Source organism: Hemitrygon akajei, chromosome 6 (genome assembly GCF_048418815.1).
Source record: "Hemitrygon akajei chromosome 6, sHemAka1.3, whole genome shotgun sequence".
In the NCBI taxonomy this organism is placed as follows: Eukaryota; Metazoa; Chordata; class Chondrichthyes; order Myliobatiformes; family Dasyatidae; genus Hemitrygon; species Hemitrygon akajei.
The window spans coordinates 65,841,750-65,864,298 of NC_133129.1; the positions used below are offsets into that span (position 1 = coordinate 65,841,750).

The 22,549-nt window shown below is 41.5% G+C and overlaps 1 protein-coding gene across 15 annotated transcripts in view; it reads right to left on the reverse strand.

Annotated features, from left to right (window-relative positions):
- Positions 1-22,549, reverse strand: part of trpm3 (transient receptor potential cation channel, subfamily M, member 3) — a 501,544-nt gene that overhangs the window by 106,634 nt on the left and 372,361 nt on the right. Inside the window, exon 9 of one of the 15 annotated variants that reach the window (XM_073048542.1) lies at positions 3,041-3,129. The exons of the other annotated variants lie outside the window; for them this stretch is intronic. Coding sequence (XP_072904643.1) covers positions 3,112-3,129 — 18 coding nt within the window. The 3' untranslated portion in view covers positions 3,041-3,111. Of the gene's footprint in view, positions 1-3,040; positions 3,130-22,549 lie in introns of those variants that run through there. 15 annotated transcript variants of the gene reach the window in all.

Below are 22,549 nucleotides of genomic sequence, written 5' to 3' on the forward strand. Positions count from 1 at the left end.
TCCTCTGAAATTATAATGCTAAGGAATTTCAAGTTGCCGATTTGCTTCATCTCTGATCCCCTGATGAGGATGGGCTCATGGACCTCTGGTTTCCTCCTCCTGCAGTCAATAATCAGCTCTTTGGTCTTCCTGACAATGAGTGAGAGGTTGTTGTGGCACCATCCAATCTCCCTCCTTTATGCTGATTTGTCACCACCTTTGATTTGGCCCACAACAGCTGGCACTCCTATACTACTGCATTTTCAGAGCTGCCTCTTTAGATGTGACAAATACCCTCTATCCTATACACCTGCAGGTAGATGTAACAAATCCCCTGGGATTACTTCAAAGAAGAGCAGGAGAGTTCACCTGTGTATCATGGAGCCCGTATTTGCACCCAAAATCAACAACACTAAACTACCAAACTCTAGCACTACCACTGTAGGAACTTGCTGCATTCAGATTGGCTGCTCTGCTTTCTGGACTGCACCCCAAAAGAAGCGCATTTATCTACAAAGTGTCTTGTAGCATCCTGAAAGATGCTTAGGAAGTGCTATCTTACAGAGCAGCTAGGAAAAACACCTGGACTATAAACAAGGACTAGGTTGAAGATTATGTGACATGAGTTACCTCACGCCAGCATGACCCATAATATCCGTAACCTTTCAGAGCAGTACCATGCAGTAACTACAGTTCTAATTCCACTTAATGAAATACCACAAATCATTTGCAGAGCAATCAGTTATATTTTGTAAGTGCAGAAGCTAATAAGGAGAACGAAAGAAAATAAGCTATTTCTACAGGCAAGTATTCAACATGAGACAACTAATTACTTTTATATGGATTTTGCGGACAATGGAATGAGCCCCGGAGCCACATTAGACACACAGCATGGAATCCATTCAATACTTTATTGCTGTTGTGTTACAATGTTAGAGTGTGCATCTTTTGCGGTGTTAAATTGGTTCGCAAGAAAAAGCAATTATATTAGTTGAAACAGCAACTGCTCATTGTTGTGTGAAATGCAATGATAAAAGAGGAAATAAGTTTTATGACAAATTTCTTGCCTCTGAATATGACCCTTTGCAAGCATTTACACTTTTTAGCTATGGGAGGAAATGAAAATTTGACTTGTGTTTATGTTTCTGGATGTCCAACGAACCTTACAGCCAATAAAGCACATCTCTAAAATGTTGTTTTGGCTATAATAAAGGATTTACAGGCAGAAAATTTATGCATAACAAGTTCCAACAAATATTGAGGCATAAATCACGAACATGAGGAAGTCTGCAGATGCTGGAAATCCAAATCAACACACACAAAATGCTGGAGGAACTCAGCAGGTCAGGCAGCATCTATGGAAAAGAATAAACAGGCATCGTTTCATGCCAAGACCCTTCTTCAGGACTCAGAAGGAAGGGGGAAGATACCTGAATAAAATGCTGGGGGGGAGGGAGGAGAAAGAGGCTAGCTGGATGCAGATAGATGAAGCCACGTGGGTGGGAAAGTCAAGGGCTGGAGAAGAAAGAATCTGATAGGAGAAGAAAGCAGACAATAGGAGAAAGGGAAGGAGGAGGGGACCCAGAGGGAAGTAATAGGCAGGTGAGAAGAAGTGAAAGGTTAGAGTGAGGAATAGGGGAAGGGGGGTGAAATTTGTTCCCTGGAAGGGGAAATTGATATTCATGCCACCAGATTGGAGGGTACCCAGATGGAATATAAGGTGTTGCTCCTCCAACTTCAAGTGGGTGCCATGGATTGACATGTTGGAATGGGGATGGGAATGGGAATTAAAATGTTTGGTCATCGGTAAATCTCGCTTGTGGTGGATGGTGCAGTGATGCTCAACAAAGTGGTCCCCCAATTTATGGCAATATAGAGGGGGCTGCATCTGGAGCTCTGGACACATTAGATGACCCCAGTAGATTTGCAGATGGAGTGTTGTCTCAACTGCAAGACTGCTTGGGGCCCTGAATGGAGGTGAGGGAGGAGCTGTATGGGCAGGTGTATCACGTAGCATGGAGGAAGCAATCCCTGCAGAAAGCGGGGTGGGGGTAAAGATACGTTTAGGGAAATTCTGGAGATGGTGGAAGTTGCAGAGGATAATGTGTTTGATGGGGTGGTAGGTAAGGACAAGAGGGACTCTATCACTATTATGGCAGTGGAAGACAGGTGCACGGACATATGGGAAATGGAGGCGATGTGGTGATAATCACCTATTTTAGTGATGTTAATTGTCTAATAAATGTTGGTTTTGAGACCAGGGAGAGGTTCTCTGTTCTTTAAAGTAGTGCTCTGGGATCTTATACTCACTTGAGACCTTAGCTGGATGTTACCTCATAGTAGCACCCTCTTCGGTGTGGGTACTGAGAAAGGTAGTATTGATTAAAGTACAGCACAGTCAAACGTTAGCCTGAATTGTTCTGCTTGAATGCTTCAGGTGGGACTGCAGCCCCACTCAACACCAATGCTTCCACTGATACAGCAATGGATGAGCAGCAGATGGGAGGAGGTTCACGTGGAAGATAAATACCAGCACAAACCAGCTGGGCTGAATGACTGTGCTTAAAAATATTACACCGCGAATTATCTTCTTTACACAAGTGCAGATTCAGAAACACTCTCCTTAAAATCAGAATGCTATTAATGCTCTATTGACTGTCCGATTTTGGACCAGAGGCATACTGAATTAAAAAAAAAGCTTTTCTCTTGGTAAAAAAAAACACTGATGCAACACTGCACTTGTAGCATTGATGCATGTGAGTAGGTTATGTTGCACTTGTAATGTTGGCATATGCGAGTAGGTCAGCGCCAGTGGTGAATTTTGACAGCCAGCTTTGCCAGGCCATTGGGTTGGCTGACTGTCAAAGCTGTCAATGGTCACAGATGTTTCTGAGTGTTCCTAACAAGCAGAAACATTCAAAAACTTGATTAGAAATAAATTTTAAAAATTAAATTTTTAAAATGTTAATATTTTTCAAAAAATCATTATATCTTATAAACACAAACATTTTGATAACTATAAAATTAAAAGGAATAAGAAATGATACCTTATAATTACCTCTTAGTTGTTCTTCCTGTGCATTCAAAATGAATGTGTTTGCTGTTCATTCCTGAGTTCTAACTTGTAAAGATTCAATAGCCGAACTCACCCTAAGGGATGACAAATTCAGCAAGTTTATGCTCGTCTTCTAAACTTCATGAGAGGTTCTGGGAACCTGCGCCAGTAATATCAGGACTTTTGCTTAGTGTGGAGACCCTGAACTTGCTGGAAATCCATCGGCTGGGATCCAGGGGAGTAGATATGCTGGGAGTTTGACAGGGAACTGCCTGCATTTCCCAGCATATTCAAACCACCGGTTTCCTCTACAATGGTTGCATCTATTTGTGCTACATGCTCCTTAGAATCAATAGATTCTAACACTATTTCCTCCTTAGTTTTATGCTATCTTCATAAGTCACTGTCCAGATGAACAAAAAATAAGAGCTTGGATACTTAAAATATATATAAAGAAACTACAGTGAAAAAATGAGGGCTGCATTTGACACGTATCTCTTTAGTTAAATAAATATGGAAATGATTCCATATTTGAAATTCAAGCAGAATTGTTTTGAAACTTTGGGTAATTGACAGGACTAGAAAATAAGATGATGAATCATAGTCCTTTGAAGATTGAGGAGCAAAATGCCAGTTGGATTAATAACTTGTGATGCAAATATCAAGCAGGAATTACCTTTCTATCATTTGAATTAACTAATCACTCTCTGTATTTCCATGTAATATTAACAAGCTACTTTGTTAATTATGGGTGTATTGATACAAAGGATAGAAGGGCAATTAAAGGAATACAAAGACAATTCAGCAGAATAGTAACAGAACTGTCAAGGAAGACTAACCAAGCTGCTGCTCTTTTTGGTAGAGGAGAGATGATACAGTGATAACCTGATCTAGGGCTTTAAGATTATGAAACAGACACGCAGAAGCTTATGAAAATGTTTGATTAAACAGACATACAGAAGTTTAAACTTCTGGGGGATACTTTAGTCCAACAAACAGTGTGTATTCACCAAACTGCAGCCTGAGAGAGCTGAGATTTGAGTGTGGGTGATCAGCTCTGTGGAGGGAGTCTTTCTACTTGCAAGGATCCTGCACTTGCTCTAAAGCCTTTTCAGCCATCAGTTCAAGGTCATAAATTCAGGAGAAACTTCTTTACCTAGAGAGCAGTGGGAGTAATAAATTCGCACCATAAGACCATGAGGTAAAGGAACTGAATTAGGCCATTTGGCCCATCGAGTTTGCTCTGCCATTTCATTATATCTGATCCATTTTCCTTTTAACCCCATTCTTCTGCCATCTCCCCATAACCTGTCATGCCCTGACTAGTCAAGAACCTGTCAAACTCCACCTTAAGTGCACCCAGTGACCTGGCCTCTACAGCTGCCTGTGGCAATGAATTCCACAGATTCCTCACCCTCTGGCTAAATGAAATCCTCCTCATCTCTGTTCTGAATGGCCATTCCTCTATTTTGAGGCTGGGCTTTCTAGTCCTAGTGTCCCCCACCAAGGGAAACATCCTCTTCACATCTATTGAGGCCTTTCAAAATTTGACAGGTTTCAATGAGATCCCTTTTCATTCTTCTAAATTCAGTGAGTACAGGCCCAGAGCCTTCAATTGTGGCTCACTTGATAACGCTTTCATTCCTGGAATCATTCTCGTGAACCTCCTCTGAACCCTCTCCAACGTCAGCACATCCTTTTTAAAATAAGGGATCCAAAACTGCTCACATTATTCCAAGTGAGGCCTCACCAGAGCCTTATACTGCCTCAGCATTACATCCTTGATTTTATATTCTAGTCCTCTTGAAATGAATGCCAACATTACATTCATCTTCCTCACCACTGATTCAACCTGCAAATTAACATTTAGGGAATCCTGGACAAGGTCTCCCAAGTCCCTTTGCACCTTGAGTTTTTGAATTTGCTCCCTGCTTAGAAAATAGTCTATGCTTTTATTTTTGCACCGAAGTGTATGACCATCTCCTTCCTGACACTGGCCCCTCTTTGCCACAGGAAGTGATTGGGGTGGACAACAGGGATGATTTGGGAGGAAGCTGGATAACCAAGCAAGGGATAAAGAAATGGAAAGGAAATGCTGAAAGTGGGAGATGAAGAGGGGTGAGGGGAGGCTTGGGTTGAGGAAAATAATGACCAGTTAGGCTGAATGGCTCGGTAATACACACCATGTGTTTTATGTCGTAACTGACTTGTAAAATTGTCCACCATTAGAAATTTACTTCTCTTTGGGAATTAACTACTGGCACTGGTTTCTTTCAGTTAATACATTAATAATTGATATACTTATGTGAGGCAGACAAGTACAGTTGTTTTTTATGTCGTTATTTCATGTAAAAAATGCTTTTAATCAGACTATCCATTTGGAGATATCCTCACTGTTTTTAGTGAGCTTGCTACATTTAAATACACTGCCGTTGTTACTAACACTGGAGAGTAACTATTCCTCAAATTTGAAAGGGCTGTTTTGAAAGAGATATAAAGGGTATGCCATAAATGCAATCCTCTTTCTTGACCTGCTAATCATTCTGGCATATTTTCTTTTCTGAGGCTTTCAGAATCTGTAGAGTTTGTTTCAGCAGCTTGTTCGGTGAAAAGGGCATCTCAATAATTTATCAGCAAATCCAGAGGAGATTGCTTTCAGTGTCCTATATATTTATTCCCATTAGCTGTGTCGACAATGACTATTAATTCTGTAACATGGAGGGATTTCTGAACTAGCATATGATACATTTATGACAAACAACAAAGTTTTACCTGTGTGCAAAGTGTGATGTGGGTCTGTGTCACATATTTAGGGAAATAAAAAATCCATTTGATCACTGCATTACTGATGGCCTGAGGCTTTCAATGTATAATTCAACAATAAACCCTTGCACTTATATAGCACCTTTAATGTACTCTCCCAAAATGTTTCATTGAATAAAATCTGACACTGAACAAACTAAGGTGATATTAGGACAGGATATCAGAAGCTTGAAGAGGCAAATTAGTTATAGGGATCTTGGACGTCTGTGAGGTGCCACAATTGGAGGAGGCAGATTTTTAGAGCTGGAGGAGATTACAGAGATAGGAAGGAGTGAGGTGAACTAAGAGTAAAATATGGGTTTTGGAAAATCAGGAGCTGTCAGAACAGAAGTCAGCCTGTCAGAAAGGAATTCTACATATTGTGTGTAAAAGTGCTTGAATATTTGAACAGGTCACTTACAGTGACAGTACATGTCCGTGACTTGCAGAGGTATGCAGAGACACAAGTCAGAGGAGGTAGTGGGAAGTGGCGGTGAGAGAGGGAAGAGGAGCTCACAAAACACTAAACAATCCCACACAAACGAGGCAAAGCATAATCCCTTGTAAACCAGGTATAATTACATGGTGATTCAGAGTAATTCCTTAAGTGTATTTATCTGCAATAATGCCAATGACTATACTTATGAGATCCCTGTACATGACTAACCTTCAATACTCATCTAATTAAATATTTATAGTCCTTTCCCTAAGAAATGACTAATAAATATCGCATTAAGTTTGGCTAATATATTTATAAATTACTTACATTTATTTACATTAAAATATGTGCCTAAATTACTGGAAAAAAAACCAATTGAAATGAGTGAGTTTTGCTGGAAAAATAATTCTGTATTGCGTATTTTGTTAGATATTACATAAGACCATAAGACATAGGAGCAGAATTAGGCCATTTGGCCCATTGAGTCTGCTCTGCTATTCACTTATGGCTGATCCTTTTTTCCCTCCATGGCCCCACTTCCTGGCTTTCTCCTCGCAACCTTTGATGCCATGCCAATCAAGACCCTATCAAGATCTGCCTTAAATACACCCTTTTGAGCTGGGCTTCACAGCCTCCTGTGGTAACAAATTCCACAAATTCACCATCCTCTGGCTAAAGAAATTTCTCCGCATCTCAGTTTTAAATGGACACCCCTCTATCCTGAGGCTGTGCTCTCTTGTCCTAGAGTCCCACACCATGGGAAACATCCTTTCAACATATAATCTGTTTAGGCCTTTCAACATTTGAAAGGTTTCAATGAGATCTCCCCCTCATCATTCTAAATTCCAGCGAGCACAGACCCAGAACTATCAAACGTTCCTCATATAACCCTTTCAATCCCAGAAACATTCTAGTGAACCTCCTCTGAATCTTCTCCGAGGCTAGTACATCTTTTCTTACCTGAAGAGCCGAAAATTGTTTACAATACTCAAGGTGATGCCTCACCAGTGCCTTATAAAGCCTCAGCATCACATCCCTGCTCTTGTATTCTGGACCTCTTGAAATGAATGCTAACATTGCATTTGCCTTCCTCACCACTGACTCTACCTGCAAGTTAACCTTTAGGGTGTGCTGCACAGGAATTCCCAAGTCCATTTGCATCTCATATTTTTGGATTTTGTCCCCATTTAGAAAATAGTCTGCACATTTATTTCTACTAAAAAAAAGAGCATGAACATGCATTTTTCAAATTGTATTTCATTTGCCACTTTCTTGCCCACTCTCCTAATCTGTCTGTTCTTTTGCAGCCTTCCAGTTTCCTCCATACTACATGCCCCTCCACCAATCTTCATATCATCTATAAACTTGGCAACAAAGCCACCTATTCCATAATCTAAATCATTGATAAACAGCATAAAAAGAAGTGGTCCCAACACTAACTCCTATGGAACACAACTAGTCATTGGTAGCCAACCAAAAAAGGATCCTTTTATTCCCACTTGCTGCCTCCTACCAATCAGCTAATGCTCTAATCACATTAGTAACTTTTCTGTAATAACACGAGCTCTTTAATTGGTAAGCAGCTTCATTGGCACCTTGTCAAAGGCCTTCTGAAAGTCCAAACATACAACATCTACTGCATCCCATTTATCTACCCTGCTTGTAATCTCCTCGAAGAATTCCAACATGTTCATCAGGCAAGATTTTTCCTTTAGAAAACCACACTATCTTGTTCCTTGTCACCAAGTACTCCATAACATCATCCTTAACAATCGACTCCAACCTCTTCCCAACCACTGAGGTCAGGCTAATCGGTCTATAATTTCCCTTCTGTTGCCTTTCTTAAAGTGGAGTGACATTTGCAATTTTCTGGTCCTCTGGCACCATGCCAGAATCATAGAATAATAGAATCATAGAAATCTACAGCACATTACAAGCCCTTTGGTTCACAATGTTGTGCCAACCATGTAACCTACTCTACAAACTGCCTAGAATTACCCTACTGCATAGCCCTCTATTTTCCTCAGTTCCATGCATCTATCTAGGAGTCTCTTAAAAGACCCTGTTGTATCGGTTTCACCCTCATCGCTGGCACGTATTCCATACACCCACCACTCTCTGTGTGAAAAACTTACTCCTAACATCCCCTCTGTACTACTTCCAAGCACCTTAAAACTATGCCCCCTTGTGTTAGCCATTTCAGCCCTGAGAAAAAGCCTCTGACTAGCCATGTGATCAATGCCTCTCATCATCTTATACACCTCTATCATGTCACCTCTCATCCTCCGTCGCTCCAAGGAGAAAAGGCCAAGTTCACTCAAACTATTCTCATAAGGTATGCCCTCCAATCCAGGTAGCATCCTTGTAAGTCTGCTCTGCACTCTCTCTATATTATTCACAAATAGTATACCAGAGTCCAATGATTTTTGGAAGACCATTACTAATGCCTCCACAATCTCTACTGCAATCTGTTTCAGAAACCTAGGGTGCTGTTTACTGTTTATCTATTCCGCATGACTTATGCACCTTTAGGTCTTCCAGCTTTTTCAACACCTTCTCCGTTGTTATAGTAACTGCACTCACTTCTCTTCCCTCACACCCTTCAACATCTGGCACACTGTTAATGTCTTCCACAGTGACGACTGATGCAAAATACTCATTTAGTTCATCTGCCATCTCCTTGTCCCCCATCATTATTTCTCCGGCCTCACTTTCTAACAGTTCTATATCCACTCTCATCACTCTTTCATTTTTTACATACTTGAAAAAGCTTTTACTATTCACTTTGACATTGTTTGCTAGCTTGCTTTCATATTTCATCTTTCCCCTCCTAATGATTCCTTTAGTTGCTAACTGTAGGTTTTTAAAAGCTTCCCAATCCTCTGTCTCATACTAATTTTTGCTTTGTTGTATGCCCTCTCTTTTGCTTTGACATTAGCTTTGACTTCCCTTGTCAGCCACGGTTGTGCTATTTTGCCACTTGAGTATTTCTTTGCTTTTGGAATATATTTATCCTCCACCTTCGTCAGTTTTCCTAGAAACTCACACCATTGATGCTCTATTATCATCCCTGCTAGCCCCTCCTTCCAATTTACTTTGACCAACTCATCTCTCCTACGACTATAGTTTCCTTTACTCCACTGATACACTCCTATGTCAGACTTTACTTTCTCCCTATCAAAAGTCAAGTTGAACTCAATCATATTGTGATCACTGCCTCCTAAGGGTTCTTTTACCTTGAGTTCCCTAATCTGGTTCATTACAAACATCCAATCCAGTATAGCTGATCCCGTAGTAGGCTCAATGACAAATTGCTCTAAAAAGCCATCTGTTAGGTATGCAACAAACTCACTCTCTTGAGATCCATTCCCAATCTGATGTACCTAATCAACCTGGATGTTGAATTCTTCCATTACATCAGATGATTTAAGATAAGATTTGGAGAAAAAATAATTTATTTTGATAACCAGTTTAAGGACCCTGGAAGCAGTCTGGCACCCTTCCTGAACAGCTAAGGAATTTAAGGAAAGTGATGAAACAAAGACCTTGCTTTTCTAAAATATCATAAAATTTTATTTAGCCAATGATGTACTTCCAAAGTGACATCACTCTGGTAATGTAGGAAAAGCTTGAACAAACAGTAGAGTTAGAAATAAACATTAGGCAGGACACCAGTTAAAATCCCTAGATCTCAGTTAAAGTTGTGGTAAAAGCACTTTTTACATTCACTTATGGGAGGACACAGGGACCTTGTAACAGCACAGCACTCCACTGGGGTTGCATTGGAGGCTCTGTCCAGATCTTCATGGTCAGCTCTCCAGAGTGAGATTTGAACATAAAACATTCTGGCTCAGAGAGAAGATGGTATGTTACCCAGTGACATTTCTTGAGCTTTGATCTGCTTTCCTAACCTTCTTCCTTCCCATACACTGCCAAGCATTACTTACAAGTATATTGAATCACTGAATGTTGAAATTGCACAAACACAGAAGTAGGTCCCTTTAGATCATCTTGTCCATGCTGACCACAATGCTTGTCTATGCTAATCCCACATAAGGGCTGGGATCCTGGTGTATCCCTCTACACCAAGAGTTTCCACCTTTTTTATGCCATAGAGCCTTACCATTAACCAAGGGGTCCATGAAGCCCAGATTGGGATCCCCTGCACTATGCCTATCCTATCCAATTCATAAATGTATTCTATACTATTTTGCATCTTTAATTCTGAATTAAAAGGGTAGATAGTAATTTCTTTCTGACTCTGTGATATTCACATAGTTTGCCAATAAAATGATAAGGGGGTTCCTGATGTTTCGACCTTGGAAAATGAAATCAATATATCATTCAATGTATCACTGAGTCGTCGACTTATTGCACTTGTAAATAGAGTTTAGGAAGAGGAAATAGCTGAGCAGCAGTAACTATGGGGCACAAATCCAGAAGGACAAAAAAAGGCACAAGGCATCCCTGAGAATGTTGCCAGTGAAAAGACACCAGAGTTCTTCGAGACCACTGGATGAAATTGATGTGAACAGCAGTCCGGCAAAGAGTGTGCACTCACCAAAATGTATCTGTGGTGTGAAGCCTAAGAGGACTGAGGTCTGTGTGTGAAAGAGGAGTTCTGGGAGAGGGTGTTTCTACCTGCAATGATCTGGTCATATCTGATCATTTTTGTAGGCTACCTAAGACTTCTAGTCAAATGCAGAATGCTGCCAGTTATAGAAAGGTGAACCATTTTTGTCATCAGGGTTTGAATGACAGAAAAGAGGAAACTAATTCAGAAGTCTTCCAAAGAGGAACTGGATAACTATATGAAGGAGAAAAAATAATGTGAACATTGGGGAAGAACAGAGCAGAATGTCGGATTGGCAAACTCTTTGAAAGAGTCAGCACCATTCCCTGTGCTACGAGGCATTCATTTAAGGTGGGGGAGTGGGGTAGGGTTAAATCGGAAGGACTTGTGCAGAGAAACTTTATTTTTACACAGTAAGTGCACACCCAGCGGTGGTAGTGGAGGCAAATATAAAAGAGGCATTTAAGAGGCTCTTAGATTGGCATTAGAATGTGTAGAGAATGAAGAGACATGGACATTGTGTAACAGAAGAGATTAGTCAGGCACCTAATTACCAGTTTAATTAGTTTGACCCAACATTTTGGGTGAAAAGGCCTATTCCTGTGTTATACTGTTCTATATATTTTATAGGAACATTAATGTTGCACATTTTTATAAATGTGAAACAATTTGCAGAAATTGCTCCATCAGGAGAAAGTGCCAGTGGATTTCACATCTGTCAATTTTAAAGAATGTATCTCCCCCCTATATACTTCCCTTACAATTCTTCTCAGGAATGCCTAAGCCTGATCCGCCATGTAACCATCTTGCTGAGCAGTGCGTGGAATCTGTCACAATCCTTCCCCTAAAAACACATGAAGATTGGAGCAGGAGTTGAGTACTTGCCCCACAAGCCTACCCCACCATTCAATATGACCATGGCTAACCTATCTGAGGGTTCAGCCAGGTCACCCCCAGAAGTCCACAACATCTGCAAAATTACCCACTGGACTCTGGTCTAACTAGGGTGAGCCGACATGGCTTTGTGTGGGACAAGTCGTGTCTTATTAACTTTGATTGAGTTTTTTGACGCGTTAATAAGGGTGACTGATGAAGGCAGAGCTGTGGCTGCTGGACATGTGGATTTTAGTAAGGCATTTGACAAGGTCCCTCATGGGAAGCTCATCCAGAAGATTAAGATGCATGGGATCCATGGTGAATTAGCTATTTGGATACATAACTGGTTTTCCCATCATGGAAGATAGAGGGTAGTGGTTGAAGGGACTTTTTTTTTGTGTGCCCTACTCTGCCAGAGCCTCGACGGCCACTTATTTTTTCAAGTGGTTGTCTTGGAGGAAAGATTCTGTGAGTGGTCCCCCACGTCCTTCTCACAGTTGTTTTTTTTTATGAGGCTGAGTTGCGAGTTCAACACTCAACCTGACACGAATGGAAAGCGTGTCCGGAAGCAGCCTGACTGGGTTCAAACTCGGGAACCTTCACTCCGGAGTCCGGCGCTGATGTCACTGCGCCACCAGCCAGCTAGAGCTCTGTAATTAGTGGTGTTCTGCAGGGGTCTGTACTGGACCTCTTCTGCTGGTGATGCATATAAATGACCTGGATGAAAATGTAGATGGGTGGGTTAGTAAGTTTGCTGATGATATGAAGGTATGCGGTGTTGAGGAAGGTGCAGAAGACAGGCAAAGGAAACAACAGGAAAAGTTATATCCGAGCAAAAGGCAAGAACAGCCCATAAGACCCTCCAAGCCATCCAGTAAGATCATGAGTAATCTCAATGCTTCTTCAATGCCACTGTCCTGTTTGTCCTGCAGACTTTCATTTCTCCTACAACTTCAAAAAGCATCAACTGATGCTCAGTAGCAGAAATATTTCCTGAATTGTAGTTCAGGTAGGACAGGTCCAGAAGGTGTTCCCCTCCCACATCCCACACCATACAAATTCCATGGTTTGATTTACATTTTGCAGCCAGCATTCATGAAGCCTTGCAGCAGAGTTGTCCTCAAGAAGCCACTGGGACTCAGGTGGTGGAACCAACTCTGGACCTGCCTGATGGCTCTCAATAAATTAAAAACCTTTTGAACTATCCCCCCCCCCCAATCTTTGAATGACCAGAGAAATTTAGAAACACTTATATAATTAATTAAAACAAAGATATCTACAAATTATTAATACAAAATAAACTTATAGATTAGTTACGAACAACTCTGGCTACAGTGGAACTCTTTAGTGATGCTACGGCATAGTAACATTTGATATTGTTCATGGTGCTTTTTTGTAGCACGAACTGGGCTTCTGCCTGTGCAAACCACATGGTAGCGTACTGCTCCCAAAATTTCGCAGCTTCAAAGTTACTGGTTTGGTCAATATATTGCTTAGTAACTTTGGGATTGCCTGAGTCATTTTATGTTGCAGCTCTTTACTTCCATTACAAACCTACCAAAGGCAGTTGCCTTACACTGATGTCATTACGTCAGATACCATCTCTTAAAGTGAACATAACTCAATGAAGGCATTTTTGAATTATGTAGAGCAGTTTCAATTATGAACAATTTGTGTCATCTGTCATCTATTACATTAGAAAAATGAAGGGTTATATAGGAAGGAAGGGTTAGATTGATCTTAGAGTAGGTTTTGAGGTCGACACAACATCATAGGCTGAAGGGCCTATACTGTGCTGTATTAACATAGAAACATAGAAAATGGGTGCAGGAGTAGGCCATTCGGCCCTTCGAGCCTGCACCGCCATTCAGTATGATCATGGCTGATCATTCAACTCAGAACCCTGTACCTGCTTTCTCTCCATACAATATATATTAATGATTTAGACGATGTATTGTTCTATATTCTAAAAAGAGAGCTAGAAGGGGCCATGAGAAGGTCTTGGTGAACAGGGCTAAGGAAAACCCCAAGTATGTGAAGAACAAGAGGATAAGCCGTGTGAGAATAGGACCAATCGGGAGCGAGTGGAAACACGCGCATGGAGCTGGAGGAGGTAGCAGAGGTTCTTAATGAATACTTTATTTCAGTATCCACCAGTAAAAAGGATTTTGGCAATTGTGGGGATGACTTAGAGTGGACTGAAACGCTTGAGTGTATAGACATTAAGGAAGAGAATGAGCTGCAGCTTTTGAAAGGTATTAAGTTAGATAAGTTGCCTGGATTGGACGAGATATAACCCAAGCTACTGTGGGAAGCAAGGGAGGAGATTTCTGAGCCTTTGGCGATGATCTTTGCATCATCAATAGGGACGGGAGAGGTACCAGAGGATTGGAGGGTTGCAAACATTGTTCCCTTGTTCAAGAAAGGTCATAGAGATAACCCAGGAAATTATAGATCAGCGAGTCTTACTTCAGAGGTGGGCAAGTTGTTGGAGAAGATCCTGACAGGCAGTATTTATGAGCATTTGAAAAGACATAATCTCGTTAGGGATAGTCAGCATGGCTTTGTCAAGGGCAGGTCATGCCTTACAAACCTGATTGAATTACTTGAGAATGTAACAAAACACATTGATGAAGGTAGAGCAGTGGATGTCAGTAAGGCATTTGATAAGGTTCCCATGCGAGGGTCATTCAGAAAGTAATGAGGCATGGAATCCAAGGAGACCTTGCTTTGTGGATCCAGAATTTGCTTGCCCACAGAAAGCAAAGGGTGGTTGTGGATGGTTTGCATTCTGCATGGAGGACGGTGACCAGTGATGGTCAGCAGGGGTCTGTGCTGGGATCCCTCCTCTTCGTGATTTTTATAAGTGACCTGGATGAGGAAGTAGAAGGGTAGGTTAGCTGACGACACAAAATTTGGAGGTGTTGTAGCTAGTCTGGAGGGTTGTCAGAGGTTACAGAGGGACAACAATAGCATGCAAAACTGGGCTGAGAAGTGGCAGGTGAAGTTCAATCCAGAAAAGTGTGAAGTGATTCATTTTGGTAGGTCAAATTTGAAGACAATATTAATGGTAAGACTCTTGGCAGTGTGGAGGATCAGCAAGATCTTGGGGTCCATGTCCATAGGACACTCAAAGCTGCTGCACAGATTTGCAGTTTTGTTAAGAAGGTGTATGGTGTGTTGGCTTTCATCAACTGTAGGATTGAGTTCAAGAGCTGGGAGGTAATGCTACAGCTATATAAGACCTTAGTTAGACCCCACTTGGAGTACTGTGTTAATTTCTGATCACTTCACTACAGGAAGGATGTGGATACTATAGAGAGAGTACAGAAGAGATTCACAAGGATGTTGCCTGGATTGGAGAGCATACCTTATGAGAATAGGTTGAGTGAACTTGGCCTTTTCTCCTTGGAGTGGTGGAGGATGAGAGGTGACCTGATAGAGGTGTATAAGATGATGAGAGGCATTGATCGTGTGGATAGCCAGAGGCCTTTTCCCAGGGCTGAAATGGCAAACACAAGGGGGCATAGTTTTAAAGTGCTTGGAAATAGGTCCAAGGGGAATGTCAGAGGTAATTTTTTCACACAGAGAGTAGTGGGTGCGAGGAATGCACTGCCGATGATGGTGGTAAAGGTGGATCCAATAGGGTCTTTTAAGAGAGTCTTAGATAGGTACACAGATCTTAGAAAAATAGAGGGATATGTGGTAGGAAAATTGTAGGCAGTTTCTAGAGTGGGTTACATGGTTGGCACAATATTGTGGGCTGAAGGGCCTGTAATGTTTTGGATGTTCTGTGTTCCATGTTCTAAAAATATAAAGTGAATTAAAGAAAGAGTAAAACAAAACATAACCATCATCTACTTTTTTAATGAAGATCAGTGGCCCTGTTCAGATGAATGGTTCAGGTTTGTCGATGTAGCTTAGGGAGGCACAGTGGACAGAAATGAAGAGCTCTGCGTTCCCAGCTCAGGTAGATTTGGAACCATATTTTGCCTCAGTGACACCAGCAGAAGAATGAGAGATCAGGTGCACCAACACCTGTTCTCCAGCATGGCTAGTACTTCCAAAGTGCAGTGTACAGTCAGAGAAGGAAACACTATGACCCATGGGAAGTTTGTAACTCGAAGTCCTACAAATCACCAGCTGGAAGTACTGTAAATACAATTAGCTCTTTACTATATACCTTGGATTGGCTTCATGTTTCTTCTAGAAACTATTAGCATTTTGTACTTTAGTTTGAAAAACAGCATTTAAAGGAAGACAGAAAGCAAGATAACTTCACAAATATGTTCAGCTACCAACTGTCTGGAGAGGGGGACAAACTGCAGAAGGTGACTATTAATAAAGAGGTATTACTAAGAATGGGGCTGAAAGGTAACAGATCATTTGGGTCTGATAATCTTCTTCTTTGGGAAGTGGTCCTAGAAATAGGGGATGCATTCATGGTGATCTTCCAGAATTCTTTCGACTGTAGGAGCAGTTCCTAGAGACTAGAGGCTGGTAAATGTAACCCCGCTGTTAAAAAAGGAGGAAGATGAAAACAGGAATTACATTTGTACATGCCAGCAGGAGTGGGAAACCTGTGAGAACTTTTGACAAAGAATGACAAAGGATGTGTGACGATAGGCTTAGGCAAGGAAGGTAAAGACCATAGTGCTGGAGTATCCAAGACTAGAATTGAGACATGATTTCAAGACTGAGACAAGAACAGGGTTCTTGACTAGATGCTAGACAAGAACATGAGATGAGAATCCAAATATGACAGATATCCTAAACGCAATTGCAGACTGAACCAAAGCTGAGCTGATGATTGAGCACCGAACCCACGCTCATTTACTCTTTAAATATCCAAATCTTGGTGCCTAATGTGGCTGCCAGTTAGCAAGTTGGGCAAGAATCTTTAAAGGGAAAACACTAGCTACGCATACACTGGAGAATTGAAGCATCAAAACCCTGGCGGCTGGCATGGTCGGGCGCGTACCATAACAACATGGACATGGGTTGGGAATTGCTTGACAGACAGAAAGCAGAGAGAACGAATAGAGGCAAAAGTGACTGCATATACTGGGACTTGGAACAGCAACTGATCAGCTGAGCAACATGTTGACCTTTCAGGTTGAAAAGCTACATCAGGCCTGGGAGTGGAGAAGTAAAATGGTCTTTATAAAGAGGAGAGGGGGTGTGGTGAGATAGAAGCCCAGGGTGACTGGTGGGCTGAAGGTTGATGAGCCAGGTAGGGAAGGGGGAAGGGTGGAGTTGGGACACAGAGTCAGGTAGATTTTAAATGGGGACAGACCAGATGGAGGCAGTTAGTTCAGTAATCACCTCAGGCTCTTGTCTCATCTTCATCTTCTCCTCTTTAAACTAGCCATCTCTGCCCTCTGCTGTCAATGGTTTAGATCCAAAACAGACAATTTTCTTTCCTCACATTCATGTAGCTTGACCTGCTGAGTTCCTCGAGCAGATTGTTTATTACAGAGAGTAATAATAAATGTGTCCCTTTCTTAGTGGCGGGCAGTGTCTCCTGGGATATTAGAGACATCAGTATATGAATCTCATTCACAATTTACATCAATTTTAATATAGCTTTTCCGAGTTTCCAGATGACACGAAGCTGGAACAGGTTGTAACTATAAGGGGAATGCAAAGAATGTAAAGAGGCTCCAAAAGGAATTTAGATAAGCTGGATAAGTGGGCAGGTGCATTGCAGATGCAGTTTAATGTAGATAAGTGGAGTTAGATTATTATCTGAATGATGAAAGGTCGGGAAAAAGAGAAATGCAATAAAACTAGGATGTACATGTATATCAGATGTTGGAAGCAAACAATCAGGGAGATGAATGGTATATTGGCCTTTACTGGAAGGGATTTGAGAATAGGATAAGGGATGTCTTGTATCTATACATGGTCTTGGTGAGACCCCACCCGAAATTTTGTGTGGAGATATGATCTCCTTATCATGATCAATTTCACAGCTTGGTAGGAATGATGTATGAGAAGAAATAGCATAACAAAGTTTATACTCACTGGATTTCAGCAGAATGAGAGGGGATCTCATGGACATTTATAAAATTCTAATACTAGACAGCTGAGCTATAATAGGGATGTTTACAATGGTTAGACATTCCAGAACAGGTGTACCAGCCTCAGGATATGCCATTTAGAACCCAGATCAGTAGAAATTTCTTCACCTAAGGAGTGAAGAATCTATGGAAGTCCCTACTACAGAGGACAGTGTAGGTTGCCATTATATTTAAAATGTAGATATATTTCTCAATGCTAAAAGAATCAAGAGATATAGGGAGAAGAGGGGACCAGGATACTGAAATGGGCAACCAAATAGGATCATGTTGGAATGCTGATACAGACCTAAATACCCTCATGACCTATTCCTGCTCTCTTTTCTATATTTTTCTAGAATTCCTGCCTCACAATCAGTTCTCACTGATTTTTGCTTCAAGTATCAGACTTTAAAGTAAGAAATCTGGTTTATCACAAATCTTTTGGCTCTTTGAAAGAGCTAAGCAATCGCCTTCTTGGCCTATCCAATTCCTCCCTGTGTGTTTCCTTAGCCTTCCTAATGTTTCCTTTTTAGGTATCTATCCACGTTACTAATGTAAGTACCTAATGCATTTGCTTCTGCTGTTCTTTCAGTGTGTTTCTAATCACAATAACTGAATATGTGAACAAATTTTCCTCCTACTCCCACCACCACTTTCAACAATTATTTCAAATGAAGATTATGAATGTTAAAATTACTGATTCAAGCTGTTTCCATGATCAAACAGAAAGTACAATTTGCATTATTGCTATTTAAGTAGCGTTATATGCCATTCTGTATTTGAAACAAAAGCAATGAAGCAACTAAAACATGATTGTATAAGGAATGGAAGCAGTAGGAGGCGCTTCAACCCATCAAGCCTACTACGCCATCCAAAAGGATTGTGCCTGATTCTACCCCTCAGGTCCTCTTTCCCTGAATTCCATTAGCATTCAAAAATATGTCAGTCTCTAATTTGAGACTAGTTAACAGACTATCCATATCTCTCCGGGGCTAAGAATGACCAATGATTTGCAACCAATCTTTGGAATTCTCATCTAAATGTTAAATTAACCCTTAGTTTTAGTGGAGTCAACCTCTGCACCAGATGCACTTTCCGCATAGAAAGATGATGAATTCCCTTCAAGCATCTAGTTCCTATATAGATTGATTGGTTTGGTTACCAGGACCTCACAACCGTATGGATAACAGTTAATGACAGCTTTATCAAAATGTTTATTAAAAACAGGATATCTTGAAGCAGTTAAGCAATCTATGAGAGTGTGTGTGATGTATCTCTTCTCTCTTTTACATTCCCTGTGATTATACCTCCCTCACTCTCACTTACACTGTTTTTCTTTCTCTGAAAATTTTACAAAGCAACATTCGCAATCAATCCAACAAAAATAGCTGTAAATTCTGGAATTCCTTTCTGAAACTCCCTTGTCTCTTTCTAATTATTTCAGTCTCCCATTAAGTATACATCCTTGACCAAGATTTTATTCACCTGCCCTAATATTCTTGGCTTCAAGTCCTAGAACATTGTGCATAGATAACAGAACACTACACACCAGGAAAAAGCCCTTCAGACCACGGGGCCTGAACAGAACATAAAGCGGAATTAAACTAGTTCTCTTCTGCCTGCATCCCTGCATAGTCATGTGTTAAACAGTTTCTTAAATGTGACTATTGTTTCTGTCTCTACCAATACCCCTGAAGCTCATTCCTAATTCCTAAAAAAACCGAAGTTTTCATTGAACTCCCACCCTCCTAAAATACACTTGACCTTTCCACCCAAGTGAAAGGATTCTGATTACCTGACCTATCTATGTCTCTTGTAATTTTATAACCTTCTATCAGGTCGCCCCTCAGCCTCAGACTCGCCAGGGAAAACAACCCAAGTTTGTCCTGTCAAAAAGTTGGCACAATATTGGGGCTGAAGGACCTGTAATCAGATCAGAATCAGATTTAATATCTCAGGTATTAATCATGAAATTTGTCGTTTTGTGGCAGCAATACATTGCAGTGTATAATAATGAAAACTATAAATTACAATATATAAAAACTAAATTTTAAAAATATATAAATTAAATAAATTAAGTAGTGCAGACAGAGAGGAAGAAATACTGAGGTGGTGTTCATGGGTTCATTATCTATTCAGAAATCTGATGGTGGAGGGGAAGAAGCTGAAACATTGTTGTGGTATTCAGGCTCCTGCACCTCCTCCCTGATGGATGGATACTGCCTTTTTAAGGCATCACCCTTTGAAGACATCCTGGATTCTGGAGAGGTTAGTGCCCATGATGGAACTGGCTGAGTTTACAGCTTTCTGCAGCTTTTTCTGATCCTGTGCAGTGGCCCCTCCATACCAGATGGTGATGCAACCAGTTAGAATGCCCTCCACGGAATATCTGTAGAAATTTACAAGTGTCTTTGTGATCATACCAAATCTCCTCAAACTCCTAATGAAAGTAGCCACTGTTGTGCCTGCTTAGTAGCTGCATTGATATGTTGAGCCCAGCATCGATCCTCAGAGATGTTGATACCCATAAATTGAAATTGCTTTTCTTCCACTTCAATGAGGAGTGGTTTATGTTCCCTCGTTCACTGTCCCTGAAGTCTACAGACAAATCTTTGGTCTTACTGACATTGAGTGCGTTTGTTGTTGCAACACCACTCAACCAGCTGATCTATCACATTCAAGTACACTTCCTTGTCACCATCTGAAATTCTGTCAACAATAGCTGTGTCATCAGCAAACTGATAGCACTTGAGCTGTGCCTGGCCACAAAATCATGGGTGTAGAGAGAATAAAGCAGTGGGCTAAGCGTGTGTCCTTGAGGAGTGCCAGTGTTGATTGTCAGAAAGGAGAAGACGTAAGTACGATTCGCACAGTCTGAGGTCTCCTGGTGAGGAAGTCAAAGATCCAGTTGCAGAAGGAGGTACAGAGCTTGTTGATTGGAATTGAGGGTAAGACTGTGTTGAACATTGATCTGTAGTCAATAGACAGCAGCCTGATGTAGGTGTTACTTTTGTCCAGGGGATCCAAGGCCGAGTGGACGGCCAGTGATATTGCATCCACTGTAGACCTTTTGTGGTGACAGGCACATTGCAGCAGGTCCAGGTCCTCGCTTAAGTAGAAGTTGATTCTAGCCAACCTCTCAAAGAACTTCATCACAGTAGATGAGAGTGCCACTTGGCAATTTGTGGTGAGGCAGCTCACCCTGTTCTTTTTGGGCACTAGTATGATTGTTACCCTTTTGAAGGAGGTGGGAGCCTCTGACTGCAGGAGTGAGAGCTTGAAGATGTCCAGTGTGGCTGAACTCCTGCCAGTTGATTGGCACAGGTTTTCAGAGCTCTTCCTGGTACACCATCAGGACCTGGTACCTCTTGAAAGATGTTCTGATGTTGGCCTCTGTGACAGAGATCAGAGAATCACCAGGTGCTGCAGGGAAATACACCTATGCCTAAAAGATATTGAGTTCATCTGGGATTGAAGCATCACAACCATTCATGATGTTAGGTTTATCTGTATAGGAAGTAATGGCCTGCAAACCCTGCCAGAGCTGACGTGCATCCGATTCTGTTTCAAACCTCAATTGGAATTGTGTTTCTACCCTTAAAATAGCCACCCGTAGATTGTATAGCTCCGGAATGCCACAGGTCCGGTCCTCAGCAGCGGACTACGAATCTCCTGTCTCGTCCGTGGGCATGTCTGGTACGTTCTCGAAGGCATATACATATCTACACAGGTCCTGATGATGTGACAACTATGGTATACTCATTCAAACTCGAAGATGAATCCATGAATGTTGTCCAGTCCCTCAACTCAAAGCAATCCTGCAAGTGCTCCCATGCTTTCCTTGGTCCTCTCCGCTGTTCCAGTGTGTTAAGTCTTTGCCTAAATACTGGGAGTAGAAGTACAGCCAGATGATTGGACTTTCGTGGATGTGGGATGGCTCGGTAAGTGTTCTTGTTGGTGGTATAACCGTGGTCGAGTGCATTGGCTCCTCTGGTTCCACAGGTGATATGCTGTTACTATTTGTTCAGAGACTTCTTCAAGATGGCTGGTTGAAATCTCCCACGATGATAGGGAAGACATCAGCATGTGCTGTTTTGTGTCTACTGATTACATTGCTCGGCACTCCAGTGACTGCCTGGCGCTGACCTGAGGTGGAATGTACACTGCTAACAGGATGACAGTGGAAAACTCCCTCAGCAGATAAACTGGACAATGTTTGACTGTTAGGTGTTCCAGGTCAGGCAAGCAGGATTGAAACATGGTTGTGCACCACGATGAGTTAATCATAAAGCATACTCCTCCTTCCTTGCCTTTAAAAGGACTGAGCTGTCCGGTCTTTGTGGAGAACGGTGAGGTCATCACGGTGTAGCGCAGCGTCTGAAATTGCCAGTGTGAGTCATTTCCATGAAGCACAGAACGCAGCCGCCTCTGGTACAGCAACCTTGCTCTGAGGTCTTTGTTTTTATTTACCAAAGATTGTACCTTTGCAAGCAGCATAGTGTGAAGTGGAAGTCAAAGGCCTCTGCATTTCAATTGTACCTGTAGACCAGTGTGGCATCCCCACTCACTTATTCTTAAAAGGGTACTGCACTCGAGACCCGAGTCTACTGTGTGAGGCCTGTCAATTTTGAGCATCAATAGACTTCTTAAAAAGTCTTCAAACGATGCTGCTTTCTGAAGAACCCATGGCTGTGACTATGGATTTCAGCTGTATTCGTCCTAAGCAGGAATATTTGATGGTTCAGAGCTGCAGGCAAAGAGTT